The sequence below is a fragment of the Bos grunniens genome, chromosome 15, assembly GCF_055505025.1.
Source record: "Bos grunniens cultivar Pamir isolate PY7600 chromosome 15, Bosgru_T2T1.0, whole genome shotgun sequence".
Classification (NCBI taxonomy): Eukaryota; Metazoa; Chordata; class Mammalia; order Artiodactyla; family Bovidae; genus Bos; species Bos grunniens.
Window position 1 is genome coordinate 21,193,126 of NC_141179.1, and position 18,591 is coordinate 21,211,716.

At 37.1% G+C, this 18,591-nt stretch overlaps 1 protein-coding gene across 9 annotated transcripts in view; it reads right to left on the reverse strand.

The window, feature by feature from the left end:
• ARHGAP20 (Rho GTPase activating protein 20) overlaps positions 1-18,591 on the reverse strand; it is a 218,335-nt gene that overhangs the window by 98,155 nt on the left and 101,589 nt on the right. For all 9 annotated transcript variants that reach the window (XM_086339118.1, XM_086339117.1, XM_086339119.1 and 6 more), the window contains one exon: positions 593-757. In XM_086339118.1, coding sequence (XP_086195244.1) covers positions 593-757 — 165 coding nt within the window. The remainder of the gene's footprint in view (positions 1-592; positions 758-18,591) is intronic.

The following is an 18,591-nucleotide window of genomic DNA, read 5'->3' on the forward strand; positions in this document are numbered from 1 at the left end:
CCTGATAACTCGATCCTTGTCTATTTCTCCAATATCAATTTATATTACTCTCTTCCTGCTTATTATGCTCCAGTGACATAGGCCTTCTTTCAACTCCAAAGGGCCAAACTTTCCCGGCCTGCTTTGTACCTGCTATTACTTCTACTTAGAATACCCACCCTCCTAATATCCGAATGGCTAGTCATTTTTCATTCTTTATTGATTTTATTCTTCCTACCTAACATATATCACATATTTCACTTCACCCTATTTTCTTCATGGCACTAAGCACAATTTGTAATTTCCACCCCCCATCCACATTATAAATGAAAGCATCAGGAAAGCAGGGACCATATCCATCACCTTCTTCACTGTTTCCCCTATATTTATTCAGAGCATGGCACAGAGCGGGACTTAAATGAACACTTGTTAGATGAGTAAACTATTGAAACATTTTTTCAAAAACAAAACAAACATAAAACTCACTTCAGACATTAGTTATGGTAATAGAGGCCACATATTCTTATAGTGATATGGAAAAGAAAGGTTATCTTTGTTAGTGGAAAGGCAATTTTATAATGATAAACCAGGAGAGAGTATCCAGTATACTTACTTGATTTTGGCCACAACAAACAGATCATTGAACAGGAAAAGATGCCGCTCCTGCCTCTGCAGGCCTCTCTTGAGTTCTACACGGCCATCAATAAGCAGAGTCCTACTGGAGCACACAAATGATGACAGAAATGCACATGTGTCCAGGCTAGCAGAAGGACTTTCTCTGTAAAAGAGCAAACACCACACATCTTCAGTCAAATGATCAAACATAGGATTGTTTCTACAGAGATTATATTTTAAAATTGGTCAAGAAATACAAAGCTCTCTCTCTATTTTTTAATGCAATGGCATAGTTTCCTAACAGGTCCCTTTTCATAGTAATGAAAACTTACACATACTCCTTTGTGTAAGATATTTTTTTACGCAGTACTTCTTGTTATGTTTAGTCTATTTCGATCTGGTAGGCCTCAATATCTCATTATAAACTTTTTTAAACAAAAAGCAAAAAATTTTTATAATAAACATATATATATCCCAACCTAGATTCTACTATTAAAATTTTACTATACTTACTTTATCACATATCTATCCAACTATCTATTAACCCATTTGATTTTTGGTGTTTCAGTACAAACCGATACAGCAGTACATTTCACCCTGAGTATTTTAGCATGCATATCATGTACAATGAAATGTAAAATTCTAGGTATATATTTCATGAGTGTTGACAAATGTATTCACTTGTGTGATTTAAACCCTTATCAAGATGTAGAACATTATCATCACTCCAAAAATTTTTCCTCTTATTCCTTTTCAGTTGTTATATTAGATAAAGATGGCTTCTATGTATTGGCCTGAGTTATTTCTTCATTGAAGGCTGAGATCCATTAGCTCCAACTAAATGTTGTATAAACCAACATTTTTATACACTCAATTATTAAAAAAAAATGACCCCAAACAAGCAGACTTTTATTTATTTATTTTTAATTTAATTTTATTTTTAAACTTCACATAATTGTATTAGTTTTGCCAAATATCAAAATGAATCCACCACAGGTATACATGTGTTCCCCATCCTGAACCCTCCTCCCTCCTCCCTCCCCATACCATCCCTCTGGGTCGTCCCAGTGCACTAGCCCCAAGCATCCAGTATCGTGCATCGAACCTGGACTATAGCTTGCCTGCTTTGTATATTCCACAAAACAACACTGAACATCTTCTAGCCATTGATAAGATAGAGATTGGGGTTTTAAGACCTGAAGTCACTACTATAGTAGTGACTATCAGAGATAGTAGCAACATCACTTAGACATGTAACTTCCAGAGACAGTCACTGCAGTCTCCTTCACCTCAGGACTCCTTTGCCCTCCTTCTCTTTTGGCCAGAAGCCTCTAGCTAGTCTCATGCTGTGAGGACTTTTCTTATGCAAACCTGTCCAATGATAATAGCTTTTTCATTCATCAACCCCCAGATCCCTCAAACTCCTTACAACAGTTAATCCTTACTCCATCAGTCCTAAGGCAACCATTATTATGATTTTTTTCCCCTCTGAAATTTTGCCTATTCTAGCATTTCATATTAATGGAAACTTATATATACTCTTTTGTGTAAGATATTTTTTAACTCAGTATTTTTTGTTACATTTATTAGCAATTCATTCCTTTATATTGATGAATAGTATTCCACTGTTTAAATACATGTTTGCTTATTTATTCTATTGATGGACAGCTGGGCTCTTTTCAGTTTTTAGCTATTATGAGTAAAACTGCTATTAAACTTCTACTAGTCTTTTTTTATAACCTATGTTTACATTTTTCTTCAATAAAGAACTCACAGTGGGTCACAGAATAGCTGTATGCTATTTTTAGGAAAAAAAAGAAACTACCAGTAAGTATTCCAAAATGGTTATATTAATTTATATTTTCAACAATATTCCAGGATAATTCCAGTTACTTCACAACCATGTCAACATTTGTAAACGTTTTATATTTTGGCCATTCTAATGGATATATAGCATGTCGCATTAAGATTTTATTTTGCACTCCTGATGGCTAATAATGTTGAATACCCATGCTCTTACTGGTTATTTACATATACTAATTTGTGAATTGCTCCAAATCATATTTATTTATTATTGAAATCAGGAATTTTTCATATATCCTGGATCTATCTCCTGGATATACATATACTGCTGCTGCTGCTGCTAAATCACTTCAGTCGTATCTGACTCAGTCTGTGCGACCCCATAGACGGCAGCCTACCAGGCTCCTCTGTCCCTGGGATTCTCCAGGCAAGAATACTGAAGTGGGTTGCCATTTCCTTCTCCAAGGCATGCATGCATGCTAAGTCACTTCAGTCATGTCTGACTCTGTGCAACCCTGTGGAGAGCAGCCCACCAGGCCCCTCTGTCCACAGGATTCTCTAGGCAAGAATATTGGAGTGGGTTGCCATATATGCATATATACACACACATACATATACACATGCATATATGCATATATAAATATATATTTATCTTTTGTCAAATTTTGCAAGTATTTTCTTCTAGTCTGTGATTTGCTTGTATATATATATTTTATTTATTGAAGTATAGTTGATTTACAATGTTGTGCTAACTTCAGCTGTATAGCAAAAAGAATCAGTTACACATATACATATATCCACTCTTTTTTAGATTCTTTCTCATATAAACCATTACAGAGGAGTGAATAGAATTTCCTGGCCTACTCAGAATACTGAGTACTTATCAGTTATCTGTTTATATTTAGCAGTGTGTATATGACAAGTCCAATCTCCCAATTTATCCCTCTCCCTGCTTTTTCTTGTTAACTTACATCTGTAACTCTATTTCTGTTTTGTAGATAACTGTTTTTAACATTCCACATATAAGTGATATCACATATTTGTCCTTGATTCATGTCACTCAGTATGACACTCTCTAGGTCCTTCCATGTTGCTGCAAATGGCATTATTTAATTCTTTCTATGGTTGAGTAATGCTCCATTGTACATATGTACCACATCTTCTTTACCCATTCCTCTGTTGATGGACATTTAGTCTGCTTCTGTGTCCTGGCTAATGTAAATAGTGCTTCAGTGAACACTGGGGTGCATGTATCTGTTTGAATCATGGTTTTCTCTGGATAGATGCCCAGGAGTGGGATTGCCGGATCACATGGCAACTCTGCCTTTACTTTTTAAAGAAACCTCCATACTGTTCACCACAGTAGCTTTACTAATTTACATTCCCACCAATGGTTTAGGAGAGTCATGCTTTTCTCCATACCTTTGCCAGCATTTATTGCCTGTAGATTTTTTGAGATGGTCATTCTTATTGGTGTGAGGTAATACCTCATTGTAGCTGTAATTTGCATTTACTTAATGAAAAAGTGATGCTGAGCCATCTTTTGATATGTTTGTTGGCCATCTGTATGTATTCTTTGGAGAAATGTCTGTTTAGATCTTCTGCCATTTTCTGATGGGGTTGTTTGCTTTTTATGTTGAGTTCCATAAAGTATTTGTATATTTTGGAGATTAATCTCATCAGTTGTTTCACTTGCAATTATTTCCTCCCATTCTGAGGGTTGTCTTTTCATTTTGTTTATGGTTTCTTTTGCTGTGTAAAAGCTTTCAAGTCCCACTTGTTTATTTTTGTTTTTATTTTCTTTACTCTAGGAGGTGGACTGAAAAAGATCTTGCTGTGATCCATGCCAAAGAGTGTTGTGCCTAAGTTTTCCTTCTAACAGTTTTATAGTGTCTGGCCTATCATTTATGTCTTTAATCTACTGTGAGTTTATTTTTGTGTATGGTGTTAGGGAATGTTCTAATTTCATGCTTTTTACATGTAGCTGTCCAGTTTTCCCAGCACCATATTTTGAAAAAACTGTCTTTTGTCCATTGCATCTTCTTGCCTCCTTTGTTATAGACTAAGTGGCCCTAAGTGTGTGGGTTTATTTTACCTCTGGACTTTCTACCCTGTTCCATTGATTCATATTTCTTTTTTTTCTGCCAGTACCATATTGTCTTGATGACTGTAGCTTTGTAATATAGTCTAAAGTCAGAAAGGTTGATTCCCTCAGCTCCATTTTTCTTTCTCAAGACTGTTTTGGTTATTTGCAAAATTTTTTGTTCTAATGTAATGGAAAATGATCTTAGTAATATGATAGGACTTACATTAAATCTGTAGATTGCTTTGGGTACTACAGTCATTTTCACAATATTGATTCTTCCAATCAATAGACATGGTCTATCTCTCCATCTGTTTACATCATCTTCAATTCTTTCAGCAGTATCTTACAGTTTTCTGAGTAGAAGTCTTGCATCATTAGGTAGTTTTATTCCTAGGCATTTTATTCTTTTTAATATGATGGTGAGTGGGGTTGTTTCTCTGATTTTCTGATCTTTCATTGTTAGTGTATAAGAATGCAAGAGATTTCTGTGTGTTAATTTTATATCCTGCAACTTTGTAAATTCATCAATGAGCTCTAGTAGTTTTCTGGTAGCATCTTCAGAATTTTCTATGTATAGTATCATGTTATCTCCAAACAGTGACAGTTTAACTTTTCCAATATGGATTCCTTTCTTTTTCTCCTCTGCTTGCTGTCACTATGACTTCCAAAATTATATTGAATAATACTGGGGAGAGTGGACATCCTTGTCTTGTTCCTAATCTTAAGAATGCTCTCAGTTTTTCACCAGTAATAATGATGCTTGCTGTGAGTTTGTTGTATATGGCCCTTATTATGTCGAGGTAAGTTACATTTGGCTTTCCTGGTGGCTCAGCAGTAAAGAATCCACCTGCCAATGGAGGAGACAGGAGTCCTATTCATGGGTTGGGAAGATTCCCTGAGAGGGATATGGCAACCCACTCCAGTATGGTTGCCTGGGAAATATGGACAGAGGAGCCTGGGAAGCTACAGTCCATGGGGTCACAAAGAGCTGGACATGATTTAGTGACTATACAGCAACACAAGTTCCCTTTGCACACTTTCTGAAGAGTTTTTCAATCATAAACAGGCATTGAATTTTGTCAATAATTTTTCTGTGTCTATTGAAATGATTATATGGTTTTTATCCTTCACTTTATTCATGTGGTGTTTCATACTGATTTGTAGATATTGAAAAAAATCTTTGTATTCTTAAGATAAATTCCACTTGACCATGATGTATGATTCTTTTAATGAGTTGCTGGATTCAGTTTAGTACTTTCTTGAGGATTTCTCTGTTTACATTCTTCAGTAATACTGATCTGTAGTTTCCTTTTTGTGTGTGATATCTTTGTCTGGTTTTGGTATCAGGGTGATGGTGGCCTCACAGAATGAGTTCAAAAGTGTTCCTTCCTCTGCAATTTTTAAACTTAATATTGCAGGATAATTCTAGTTACTTCACAACCATATCAACATTTGGCACTGTTAATCTTTTAAATTTTGGTCATTCTAGTGGATATATAGTAGCATCTCAATAAGATTTTAATTTGCATTTCTCTGATGACTAATAATGTTGAACATTCATGTTCTTATTGGTCATTCATATATATTAATTTGTGAATTGTCTCCAAGTCTTTTTAAAGTTTTTTCTTTCTCTGTTTCCCCCAGTCCTGTGGAAGTCCTGTAATCAAATTCTGTTAGCCTTCAAAGTCAGGTTTCCTGGGGATTCCTAGTCTCTTTGCCAGATCCCCAGACTAGAAAGCCTGTGATGGGGGTCAGAACCTTCACAATAGTGGGAGAATTTCTTTGGTATTATTGTTCTCCAGTTTGTGGGCTGCCTACCCAGCAGGTATGGGACTTGATTTTATTATGACTGTGTCTCTCCTACCGTCTCACTGTAGCTTCTCCTTTGTCTTTGGATGTGGGGAATCATTTTTTTGGTGGGTTCCAGAGTCTTCCTGTTGATAGCTGCAATTTTGGTGCTCTCACAGGAGGAGATGAGTGCACGTCCTTCTACTCTACCATCTTGAACCACACTCCCTTGTCTTCAAATCTTAAAAATATTGTGTTACATATTCTTTTTATTATTGAGTTGTGGAAATTTTTTATATATCCTGGATGTATGTGCATATGTATCTATTTTCTGAGTATAGATATATACATGCATACATACATGCACCTATGCACTATTACACATAAATATATATGTATATCCTCTGTTAAATGTTTGCAAATATTTTCTCTCGTCTATGATTTGCCTGTACATTTTCTTAAAACTTAAAAGAGTTTTAATTTTGATGAAGCCTACTTTATTATTTTTATAATGATTTTTTGTGTCCTTTTAAAGAAATATTTGCCTATTCCCAAGTCATGAAGATACTCTCCTATGTTTTTCACTAAAGTCTGTATGAGTTTAGTTTTTACAACTAAGTTTACAATTTACATTAAATTAATTTTGGTTTATGGTATAAGGTAGGGGCTTAGCTTCATTTTGTTTTTCTATATGATCACCTTTTCCTTTCCTCAGGATTGCTTTGGTACCTTTGTTGAAAAATCACATGACTACAGAGAACAGGTCTATTTTTGGGCTTTCTATTTTTTTTTCTTTAAAGTTTATCAACAAACTTCATTATAGAATATAGAATATCTTGAAAATTCTATGTTAGGATGAACTTATACTTTTTTCCTTCCCTTTTTTTTCAATTGGAGGCTAAGTGCTTTACAATGTCGTGGTGGTCTCTGCTACACATCAATGCAAATGGGTCATAATTGTATTTATAACCCTTCCCTCCTGAACCTTCCCCGCCATACCCATTCCACTCCTCTAGGTCATCAGAGCATCAGGTTCAGTTCCCTGTGTTACAGAGCAGCCTCCTGCTAGTTATCTATTTTATACATGATAAGAGTGTATATGTCAATGCTACTTTCTCAAGTTGTCCTACCCTCTCCTCTTTCCCCTGCTCTGTCCACCAGACCATTTTCTATGTCTCCATCTACACTTCTTCTCTGTAAATAGGTTCAACAGATTCACTGATCATTTTAAAGATTAATCTATGTCAGAATCACATTGCCTTATTATTCTATCTTTACAGAGCAAATCACAAAATTAGGCAGTATAAGTCTACGAACTTTTTCTTGTTTTAAAACTGCTTTGGATAATCTGGGCTTCCCCGGTGGCTCAGTGGTAAAGAATCTGCCTTCAAAGCAGGAGCTGCAGGAGACTCGGGTTTGATCCCTGGGTCAGGAAGATACCCTGGAGAAAGGCATGACAATCCACTGCAGTATTCTTGCCTAGAGAATCCCATGGACAGAGGGGCTTGGTGGGCTACAGTCCATGGGATCCCAAAGAGTTGGACACGACTGAAGTGACTTAGCAGCAGCAGCAGCTTTGGGTAATCTGCTATTATTCAAATCCTCTGTAATTATTTTAATTACACTGTATTAAATAATACATTGCATTAACACATATAATCCTCTGTATTAATTTATACATTTTTGAGATTAAAAAACATGAAGAACACAGGAAAGAAAACCTATTGTGGTGAAGGAAGAGGCAATGAACACAGCTTCAGTTATACTGAGTATAAAATTAGCAGTGAACTAAATGATATGCGAATAAAAGGAAGGCAGCTACCACTTAAAAGAGATGTCATATGTGTAATCATACAAAGACAGCTACACAAATAATACTATGGGAATGACTAGAACTGCCCATAGATACGAGTGAATACTTATTAAAAGCAACAAGGGAAAAGCAATAACATATTTACAAAGGAACTCTCTTAAGGCAATCAGCTTGACTTTTCAGCAGAGAGTCTGCAAACCAGAAGGGAGTGACATGATATATTTTCAATGATGAAAGAGAAAAACCTACAACCACGGAATTACCCAGCAAAGCTTTCCTTCAGATTTGGAAGACAGATCAAAAAGTCTTACAGAGAAGTAAAAGCTGAAAGAGTTCAGCATCACAAACCAACTTTATAAGCAATGTTAAAGGGATTTCTCTAAGTAGACAAGGCCATAACTAGAAATATGAAAATTATTAAAGGAAAAATTTCACTGGTAAAGGCAAATATTCAGTAAGGGTAGTAGGCCAATCACATTTAAAGACAGTAGGAAGGTTAAAGAAAAAAGTAGCAAAATCATCTATACACACGGTAAGTAGTTAAGGTGCACACAAAAGGTTGTAAAATATAATGTCCCAATCAGTAAACATGTGTGCTCAGTCGCTTCAGTCGTGTCTGACTCTTTGAAACCTCATGACCATAGCCAGGCAGGCTCCTCTGTCCATGGGATTTTCCCAGCCAGAATACTGGAGTGGGTTGCCATGCCCTCTTCTAGTGGATCTTCCCCTTCCCAACCCAGAGACTGAACCCATGTCTCCTGTGTCTCCTGCAATACAAGCAGATTCTTCACCACTGGGCCCCTGGGGAAGCCGATCATAAACATGGGGCACAGGTAAAAATGCAGCATTGTTAAATTGTTTTCAAACTTAAGAGATCAGTAACTTCTGCTGTTGTTCAGTCATCCAGTTGTGTCTGACTGTTTGCAACCCCATGGAGTGCCGCATGCCAGGCCTCCCTGTCCCTTACCATTTCCTGAAATTTGCCCAAGTTCATGTCCACCGCATCAGTGATGCCACCCAGCTATCTTATCCTCTGACACCCTTTCCTCCTTCTGCCTTCAATCCTTCCCAGCACTAGGGGCTTTTCCAAAGAGTCAGCTGTTTACATCAGATGACTGAAATACTGGAGTTTCAGCTTCAGTATCAGTCCTTTCAACAAGCAGTCAGGGTTGATTTCCCTTAAGAATGATTGGTTTGATCTCCTTGCTCTCCAAGGAACTCTCAGGAATCTTTTCCAGCACCACAGTTTGAAGGCACTCCACCTTCTTTACAGTCCAGCCCTCACAACTGTACATGACCACTGGGAAGAACATAGCCTAGACTGTATGGACCGTTGTTGGCAGAGTAATGTCTCTGCTTTTCAAAACACTTCTAGGTTTGTCAAAGCTTTCCTGCCAAGAAGTAAATGTCTTCTGGTTTCACAGCTGCAGTTACCATCCACACTGATTTTACAGCCCAAGAAGAGGAAACCTGTTACTACTTCCATCTTTTTCGCCTCTATTTGCCAAAGTAATGGGGTGCGATGCCCTGATCTTAGTCTTTTAATATTTAGTTTTATGCAAGCTCTTTCACTCTCCTCCTTCACCCTCATCAAGAGCCTCTTTAGTTCCTCTTCGCTTTCTGCCATTAGAGTGGTATTATCTGCATATCTGAGGTGGTTGATGCTTCTCCTGTGTATCTTGATTGTAGCCTGTAACCCATCCAGCCTGGTATTTCTCATGATGTGCTCAGTGTACAGATTAGACAAACAGGGTGACAGAAGACAGCCTTGTTATACTCTTTTCTCAATCTTGAACCAATCAGTTACTTTAAATAATCAAATATATATATAGCTATATAAAAACCACATGGTAACCATAAACCAACAATCTGTAATAGACATATACCCTAAGAAGAAAAAGGAATCCTAACATAACATTAAAGAGTCATCAAGTCACAAGAGAAGAGAATAAAAGAAGACCTAGACTAACAGCTCCAAAACAACTAACAAAATGGCAGTAAGAAAATATATATCAATATTTACCTTAAATGTAAATGGACTAAACTCTCCAATCAAAAGACAGAGTGGCTGAATAAATACAAAATCCAGACCTAAATATATGCTGCTGACAAGAGATTCACTTCATATCTGAAGACACACACAGAGTGAATGTGAGCATACGAAAAAAAAAGTCCAAGGAAATGGAAATCAAAAGAAACCCATGGTCACAGGTCTTAGTGAAGTGGAAGTCGCTCAGTTGTATCCAACTCTTTGCAACCCCATAGACTGTCCATGGAGTTCTCCAGGCCAGAATACTGGAGTGGGTAGCCTATCCCTTCTCCAGGGGATCTTCCCAACCCAGGAATTGAACTGGGGTCTTCTGCATTGCAGGCAGATTCTTTACCAACTGAGCTATCAGGGACGCCCCAGCATGTTTTATATCAGATAAAATAGACTATATGGTAAAGACCACTGAAGATGGATACTACATAATAATCAAAGTATCAATCCAGGAAAAATATAGAACAACTGTAAATATATATGCACCCAACATTGGAGCACCTAAGTACATAAAACAAATACTAACTGGCATAAATGGAGAAATTGACAGTCACACAATAATAATAGGGGACTCTAACACACCACTTCTATCAATGTACAGATCATCCAGAAAGAAAATCAATAAGGAAACACTGGGCTTAAATGAAATATTAGAACAGAAGAACTTAAGTGGTATACGTAAAGCATTCTATCTGAAGACAGCAGAATACATGTTCTTTACAAGTGCACATAGAACATTCTCTGGGATAAATCACATGTGAGGCTAAAAATAAGCCTTGTAAATTTAAGAAAACGGAAATCAGATCAAGCATCTTTTTTGACCACAACACTATGAGACTGAAAGCAGCTACAAGAAAAAAATGAAAAAAAAAAAACAAACCCACAAACATGTGCAGACCAGACAATATACTACTAGACAATCAAAGAATCACTGAAGAAATCGAAGAAAAATTAAAAAAAATTCTATAGACAAATGAAAACAAAAGAACAAAGATCCAAAAACCAATGGAAAGCAACAAAAACAATTCTAAGTGGGAATTTTATAGCAATACAAGCTCACCTCAGCAAACAAAAAAACTTTCAAATAAACAACCTAACCTTACACCTAGAAGTAGAGGAACAAAACACATCCCAAAGTTAGTAAAAGGGAAGAAATTATAAACATCAGAACTGAAATAAGTAATAGAAAAAACAATAATAGAAAAGCTCAAAGACACTAAAAGCTGGTTCTTAGTAAAGATAAACAAAATTGATAAACATTTAGCCAGACACTTAAGAAAAAAGGGAGAGGGTCCAAATCAATAAAATCAGAAATGAAAAAGGAGAAGTTAAAACTGACACCACAGAAATTCAGAGAATCATAAAACACAACTACTACAAACAACTATATGCTGAAAATGGACAACCTAGATGATATGGACAGATTCCTAGAAAAGCAAATCTCCTAAGACAGAACAAAGAAGAAATACAAAATTCGAACAGACCAATTACCAGTACTCATCTCACATGCTACCAAGTAATGCTCAAAATTCTCCAAGCAAGGCTTCAACAGTACATGAACTGAGAACTTCCAGATGTACAAGCTAGATTTAGAAAAGGCATAGGAACCAGAGATCAAACTGCCAACATCCACTGGATCATAGAAAAAGCAAGAGAATTCCAGGAAAACCTCTACTTCTGCTTTATTGACTACACCAAAACCTTTGACTGTGTGGATCATAACAAACTGTGGAAAATTTTTTAAGAGATGGGAATACCAGACCACCTTGCTTACCTCCTGAGAAATCTATATGCAGGTCAAGAAGCAACAGTTAGAACTGGACTGGAACAATGGACCGGTTCAAAACTGGGAAAGGAGTATGTCAAGGCTGTATATTGTAACCTTGCTTATTTAACTTATATGCAGAGTACACCATGTGAAATGCCAGGCTGGATGAAGCACAAGCTGGAATCAAGATTGCCAGGAGAAATATCAGTAACCTCAGATATGCAGATGACACCACCCTTATGGCAGAAAGCAAAGAAGCACTAAAGAGACTCTTGCTGAAAGTGAAAGAGGAGAGTGAAAAAGCTGGCTTAAAACTAAACATTTGTAAAATTAAGATCACGGCATCCAGTCCCATCACTTCATGGCAAATAGATGCAAAAACAATGGAAACAGTGAGAGACTTTATCTTCTTGGGGTCCAAAATCACTGCAGATGGTGACTATAGCCATGAAATTAAAAAAGACACTGGCTCATTGAGAAAACAGCTATGACAAACCTAGACAGCATGTTAAAAAGCAGAGACATTACTTTGTTGACAAAGGTCAGTCTAATCAAATCTATGGCTTTTCCAGTAGTCATGTATGGATGTGAGAGTTGGACCATAAAGAAAGCTGAGCATGCCATAAAAAGGAAAGCATTTGAGTCAGTTCTAATGAGGTGGATGAACCTAGAGCCTATTATACAGAGCTTACAGTGAAGTCAGTCAGAAAGTGAAAGAGAAATATCATATACTAACACATATATATGGAATCTAGAAAGATGGTACCAAAGAATTTACTTGCAGGGCAGCAATGGAGAAACAGGCATAGAGAACAGACTTATGGACACAGGGAGAGGGAAGGAGAGGGTGAAATATATGGAGAAAGTAACATGGAAACTTACATTACCATATGTAAAATAGATAACCAATGGGAATTTGCTATATGTCTCAGGGAACCCAAACAGGGGCTCTGTATCAACCTAGAGGTGTGGGATGGGAAGGGAGATGGGAGGGAGGTTCAAGAGGGACGGGTCATATGTATACCTATGGCTGATTCATGTTGAGGTTTTACAGAAAACAACAGAATTCTATAAAGCAATTATCCTTCAATTAAATAATAAATTACTTTTAAAAAAGAAAGTTGAGTGCTGAGGACGTGGTGCTTTGAACCGTGGTGTTTGAGAAGACTCTTGAGAGTCCCTCGGAGAGCAAGGAGATCAAACCAGTCAATCCTAGAGGAAATCAGTCCTGAATATTCATTGGAAGGACTGATACTGAAGCTGAAGCTGAAGCACCAATACTTTGGCCACCTGATGTGAAGAACTGACTCACTGGAAAAGACCCTGATGCTGGGAAAGATTGAAAGCAGGAGGAGAAGGGAATGACAGAGAAAGAGATGGTGGATGGCATCATCAACTCAATGGACATGAGTCTGAGCAAGCTCCAGGAGTTGGTGATGGAAAGGAAAAGTCTGGCGTCCTGTAGTCCAGGGGGTGGCAAAGAGTCAGACACAACAGAGTGACTGAACTGAACTGAATTACCAGTAATTAAATTAAATCAGCAATTTTTCTAAATTCCCTAATTTTTTAAATGACTATATCAGCATATACATACTCAAAATTTACACAGCTTATTATACCCATGAGAAACCAGTATATCACATGCAGAACAGCTTAGCAGTCTGCACAAAATGTTAAAAATGATCCCCAATAAAACTCTTTTTAAAAGTACATGGTTCTATTATGCATAATCTGTACTGAAGTCATAAGCAACATCTTCCTCTTCAACCATTTTAAAACTCCCAACAAACAAAAGTCCAGGACTAGATGGCTTCATAGGTGAATTCTACCAAACATTTAGAGAATAATCCTTCTCAAAATATTCCAAAATACTGCAGAGCAAGGAATACTCCTGAGACCATTCTATGAGGTTTGCTGCTACTGCTAAGTCACTTCAGTTGTGTCCGACTCTGTGCGATCCCATAGACAGCAGCCCTCCAGGCTCCCCCGTCCCTGGGATTCTCCAGGCAAGAACACTGGAGTGGGTTGCCATTTCCTTCTCCAATGCATGAAGGTAAAAAGTGAAAGTGAAGTTGCTCAGTCATATCTGACCCTCAGCGACCCCATGGACTGCAGCCTACCAGGGTCCTCCATCCATGGGATTTTCCAGGCAAGAGTACTGCAGTGGGTTGCCACTGCCTTCTCCATCTGTGAGGTTTGCATCACCCTAATACCAAAACCAGACAAAAACATCACACACAAAAAGAAAATTATCAACCACTATCACTGGGGCTTTCCTTGGCTCAGATGGTAAGGAATCTGCTTGTAGAGAGGGAGACCTGGGTTCGATCCCTGTGTCAGGAAGATACTCTGGAGAAGGGAATGGTTACCCACTTCAGTATTCTTGCCTGGAGAATTCCATGAACAGAGGAGCCTGGTGGGCTACAGTCCATGGGGACACAAAGAGTCAGACACGACTGAGTGATTAACACTTTCACTTCACATCACTGATGAATACAGACACAAAAATCCTCAGCAAAATATTAGCAAAATGAATCCTACAAAACATTAAAATAATCATACACCAGGATCAAGTGGGACTTATTCCAGAGATGAGGAGAATTTTTATTATCTGTAAACCAATAAATGTTAGATACCACATTAAGAAACTGAGAATGAAAAACTGATACAGGATCCTTGGGGCTGGTGCACTGGGATGACCCGGAGGGATGGTACGGGGAGGGAGGTGGGAGGGGGGGTTCAGGATGGGGAACACATGTACGCCCATGATGGATTCATGTTGATGTGTGGCAGAACCAATACAATATTGTAAAGTAATTAGCCTCCAATTAAAATAAATACATTTAAATTAAAAAAAGAAAAGAAAAACTATATGGTTAATAACCATATAGTTATTTCAATAGATGCAGAAAAAGCTTTTGAAAAATTCAGCATCTATTTATGATAAAAACTCTCCAGAAAGTGTGTATAGAGAGAATAAATCTCAGCATAATAAAAACCCTATATGACAAACCACAGCTAACCCCATGCTGGAATGTGAAAAGCTAAAAGCATTTCCTCTAAGATCAGGAATGAGACAGAGATGCCCACTTTTGACATTTTTATTCAACACAGTATTTGAAATTCTGGCCACAGCCATCAGAGAAGAAGAAATAAGAGATATCCATCTTGGAAGGGAAGAAGTAAGACTGTCACAGATTGCAGGTGACATAACAACACACATAGAAAATCCTAAAGGCGCAAGAGAAAACTACTAGAGATCAATGAATCTGGTAAAGTTGTAGGATACAAAATTAACACACAGAAATCCACTGCATTTCTGTACACCAACAATGGAGTATCAGAGAGAAATTAAGACAAATTTTACCATTTCATCAAAAAGAATACAATACTTAGGAATAAATCTACCTAACGAGGCAAAAGACATATACTCTGAAAACTGTAAGACACTGATGAAAGAAATAGAAGATGAGACAAACAGGTGGAAAGATAGACCATGTTCATGGATTGGAAGAATCAGTATTATCAAAATGATCTATACTACCCAAGGCAATCAACAGATTCAATGCAATACTTATCATTACCAATGGCATTTTTCACAGAACTAGAATGAAAAATTTAAAAATTTGTGTGCAAAGACAAAAGACTTCATGTAAACAAAGGAATCTTGAGAAAGAAGAACAGAGTTGGAGGAATCAGGCTCCCTGACTTCAGATTATACTACAAAGTTGCAGTAATCAAAACAGTATGGTAAAGTCATTAAAAGGGAAACACAGGTGAACAGAACTGGAGAGCCCAGAAATAATTACTTAATAATTAATTCATAATTTATTAGTCAATGATAATTTGGTCAATTAGTCCATGACAAAGGAGGCAAGAATATACAATGGGCAAAAGATAGTCTCTTTCATAAGTGGAGTTGAGAAAACTTGATAGGTACATACAAAAGAATGAACTTAGAATTCTATCTAACATTCATGTACAAAAATAAATTTAAAATGAATTAAAGACCTAGATGTAAGACTGGAAATCATAAAACCCCTAGAAGAAAATCTTTTGTACAGCAAAGGAAATCACTGACAAAATGAAAAGACAACCTACTGAATGGGAGAAAATGTTTGAAAATAATATGACTAATAAGGGGTTTAATATCCAAGTGAAGAAGAAGAGAAGTCACTCAGTTGTGTCTGACTCTTTGCGACTCCATGGACTGTAGCCCACCAGGCTCCTTGGTCCACAGCTCATACATCAAAAAACAAGTAACCTAATTTTTAAAATGAGCAGAAGACTTGAACAGACATTTCTCCAGAAAGGACATACAAACACACGAAAAGATGCTCAACATAGCTCATTATCGGGTAAATGCAAATCAGAACCACAATGAGATATCACCTCACACCTATCAGAATGGCTGTCATCAACAAGAACACAGATAACAAATGTTGGCAATGATGTGGAGAAAAGGAAGCCCTCATATACTGTTGGTGGGAATGTAAATTGGTGCAGTCACTGTGGAAAACAGTATGGATTCTTGTAAAAAAGCTAAAAAATAGAACTACTATTTGACCAACCAATTATACTCCTGAGTATATGTCCAAAAAGACAAAAAAACACCACACTAATTTGAAAGATACACGCACCCCAATATTCATAGCAGCATTATTTACAATAGCTAAGATATGGTAGCAACTTAAGTGTTCGTCACTAGATGAATGGATAAAGAAGATGGAACCTAAAAAATACAAAAAACTAGTGAATATAATAAGGAAGTATATTCACAGATATAGAGAACAAACTAGTGGTTACCAGTGGGGAGAAGAAAGGTGAGAGGGGCAACACAGGCACAGGAAATTAAGAGGCACATGGTATTATGTATGAAATACGATAGAAGGATATACTACAAAATAAAGGAATATAGTCTTTTATAATAACTTTAAATTGATTATAACCTGTAAAAATTATGAATCACTGTATTTTACACCTGCAACTTATATTAGTATCATACATCAACCATGCCTCAATTAAAAATGAAAAAAGAAATAGTAAGATTACTGATAAGAGGGAAATAGATAATGTATGCAGTTAGCTACCTCTGTGAAAGCAACCCTATCCTAAAGTATAGTTTATAAATGTGAGGATAAGCATTAATGAAAGTCTCCTAAAGGAAACAAGCCAGAGTTGAAATAAAATCCAAGCAACATTAATAACAGTAACAACAAAAACAAAAAGATACTTATTAGTCTACTTTTTAAAGGAGCTCAAAGAGCAAGAACTTGCATTGTCAGGGTGTCCATCAAAATAATATAGGATATAAGAGACCATGCTCTATCATTCCAAGTATCTGGTTCACATAGTAGCTGCAATAAATGGAGATTCTGGCTTATCTATGTTTCTTGGATTTGAACAGTATGGGTCACAGTGTCAGATCTCTTCTAAGTATACAACAGGGCTGAGTTATTGCTGTGTTGTTCAGTTGTTAAGTCATGACCAACTATTTGTGACCCCATAGACTGCAGCACGCCAGGCTTCCCTGTCTTTCACTATCTCCCTGAGTTTGCTCACACTCATGTTCATAGAGTTGATGATGCTATCTAACCATCTCATTCTCTGCCACCCTCTTCTTCTTTTGCCTTCAGTCCTTTCCAGTATCAGGGTCTTTTCCAGTGAGTTGGCTCTTTGCATCAGGTGGCCAAAGTACTGGAGCTTCAGCTTCAGCATCAGTCCTACCAATGAATATCCATGGTGGATTTCCTTTTAGGATTGACTGGTTTGATTTCCTTGCAGTCCAAGGGACTCTCAAGAGTTTTCTCCAGCACCACAATTCAAAGGTATCAGTTCTTCAGTGCTCAGCCTTCTTTATGATCCAAGCCTAACATTTATACAGGCCTACTGGCTGAGAACACACACTATCCTGATAACTCTCTGAGGTAATGTCTGAGTGGTCAGCCATTCCTTCCTTATTACAGTTCTTAAAGTGCGGTTTCCCCAGGAGCAGCATCAGCATCAAATGGGAACTTCTTAAAAATGTAAATTCTCAGGCCCACCTCAGACTTATTGAATCAGAAACTCTAGAGAGTTGGTTCCAAATTTTGTATTTTAACAAGCTATTCAGATGATTCTAATGCACATTGAAGTTTGAAAACTACTGTTCTCTGCTGACTCTCTCAACATACATCCTAACATTCTAAAATTCTACAACTATCTTTTTAAAATAAGTATTAGTAACATATATTTCTACTTAAGATAAAGTGAACTTTCAGGATTTGTTTTATGATTTTATGGAATTTTTGAACTATAGTTCCCATCCCTAATAAGTGAATTCTGTTACATTCACCAATTACTAATTACGTATGGTTCAGACGGTAGAGTCTGCCTACAAGGCGGGAGACCTGGGTTCAATCCCTGGATCAGGAAGATCTCCTGGAGAAGGAAATGGCAACCCACTCCAGTATTCTTGCCTGGAAAATCCCATGGACGGAGGAGCCTGGTGGGCTACAGTGCATGGGGTCGCAGAGTCAGACACGACTGAGCGATTTCATATCAGATGTGTAATTTGCAGAGATGTAGTAGTGAATGATAAGGCAAATAAATCAGCTGAAGTATTTAGAAACAGAAGAGAAATGGATTATGTTAATTAATAATTATGTTTAGCATAATTATATTAAATACAATTAATATCATGCTTAATATTATAAATT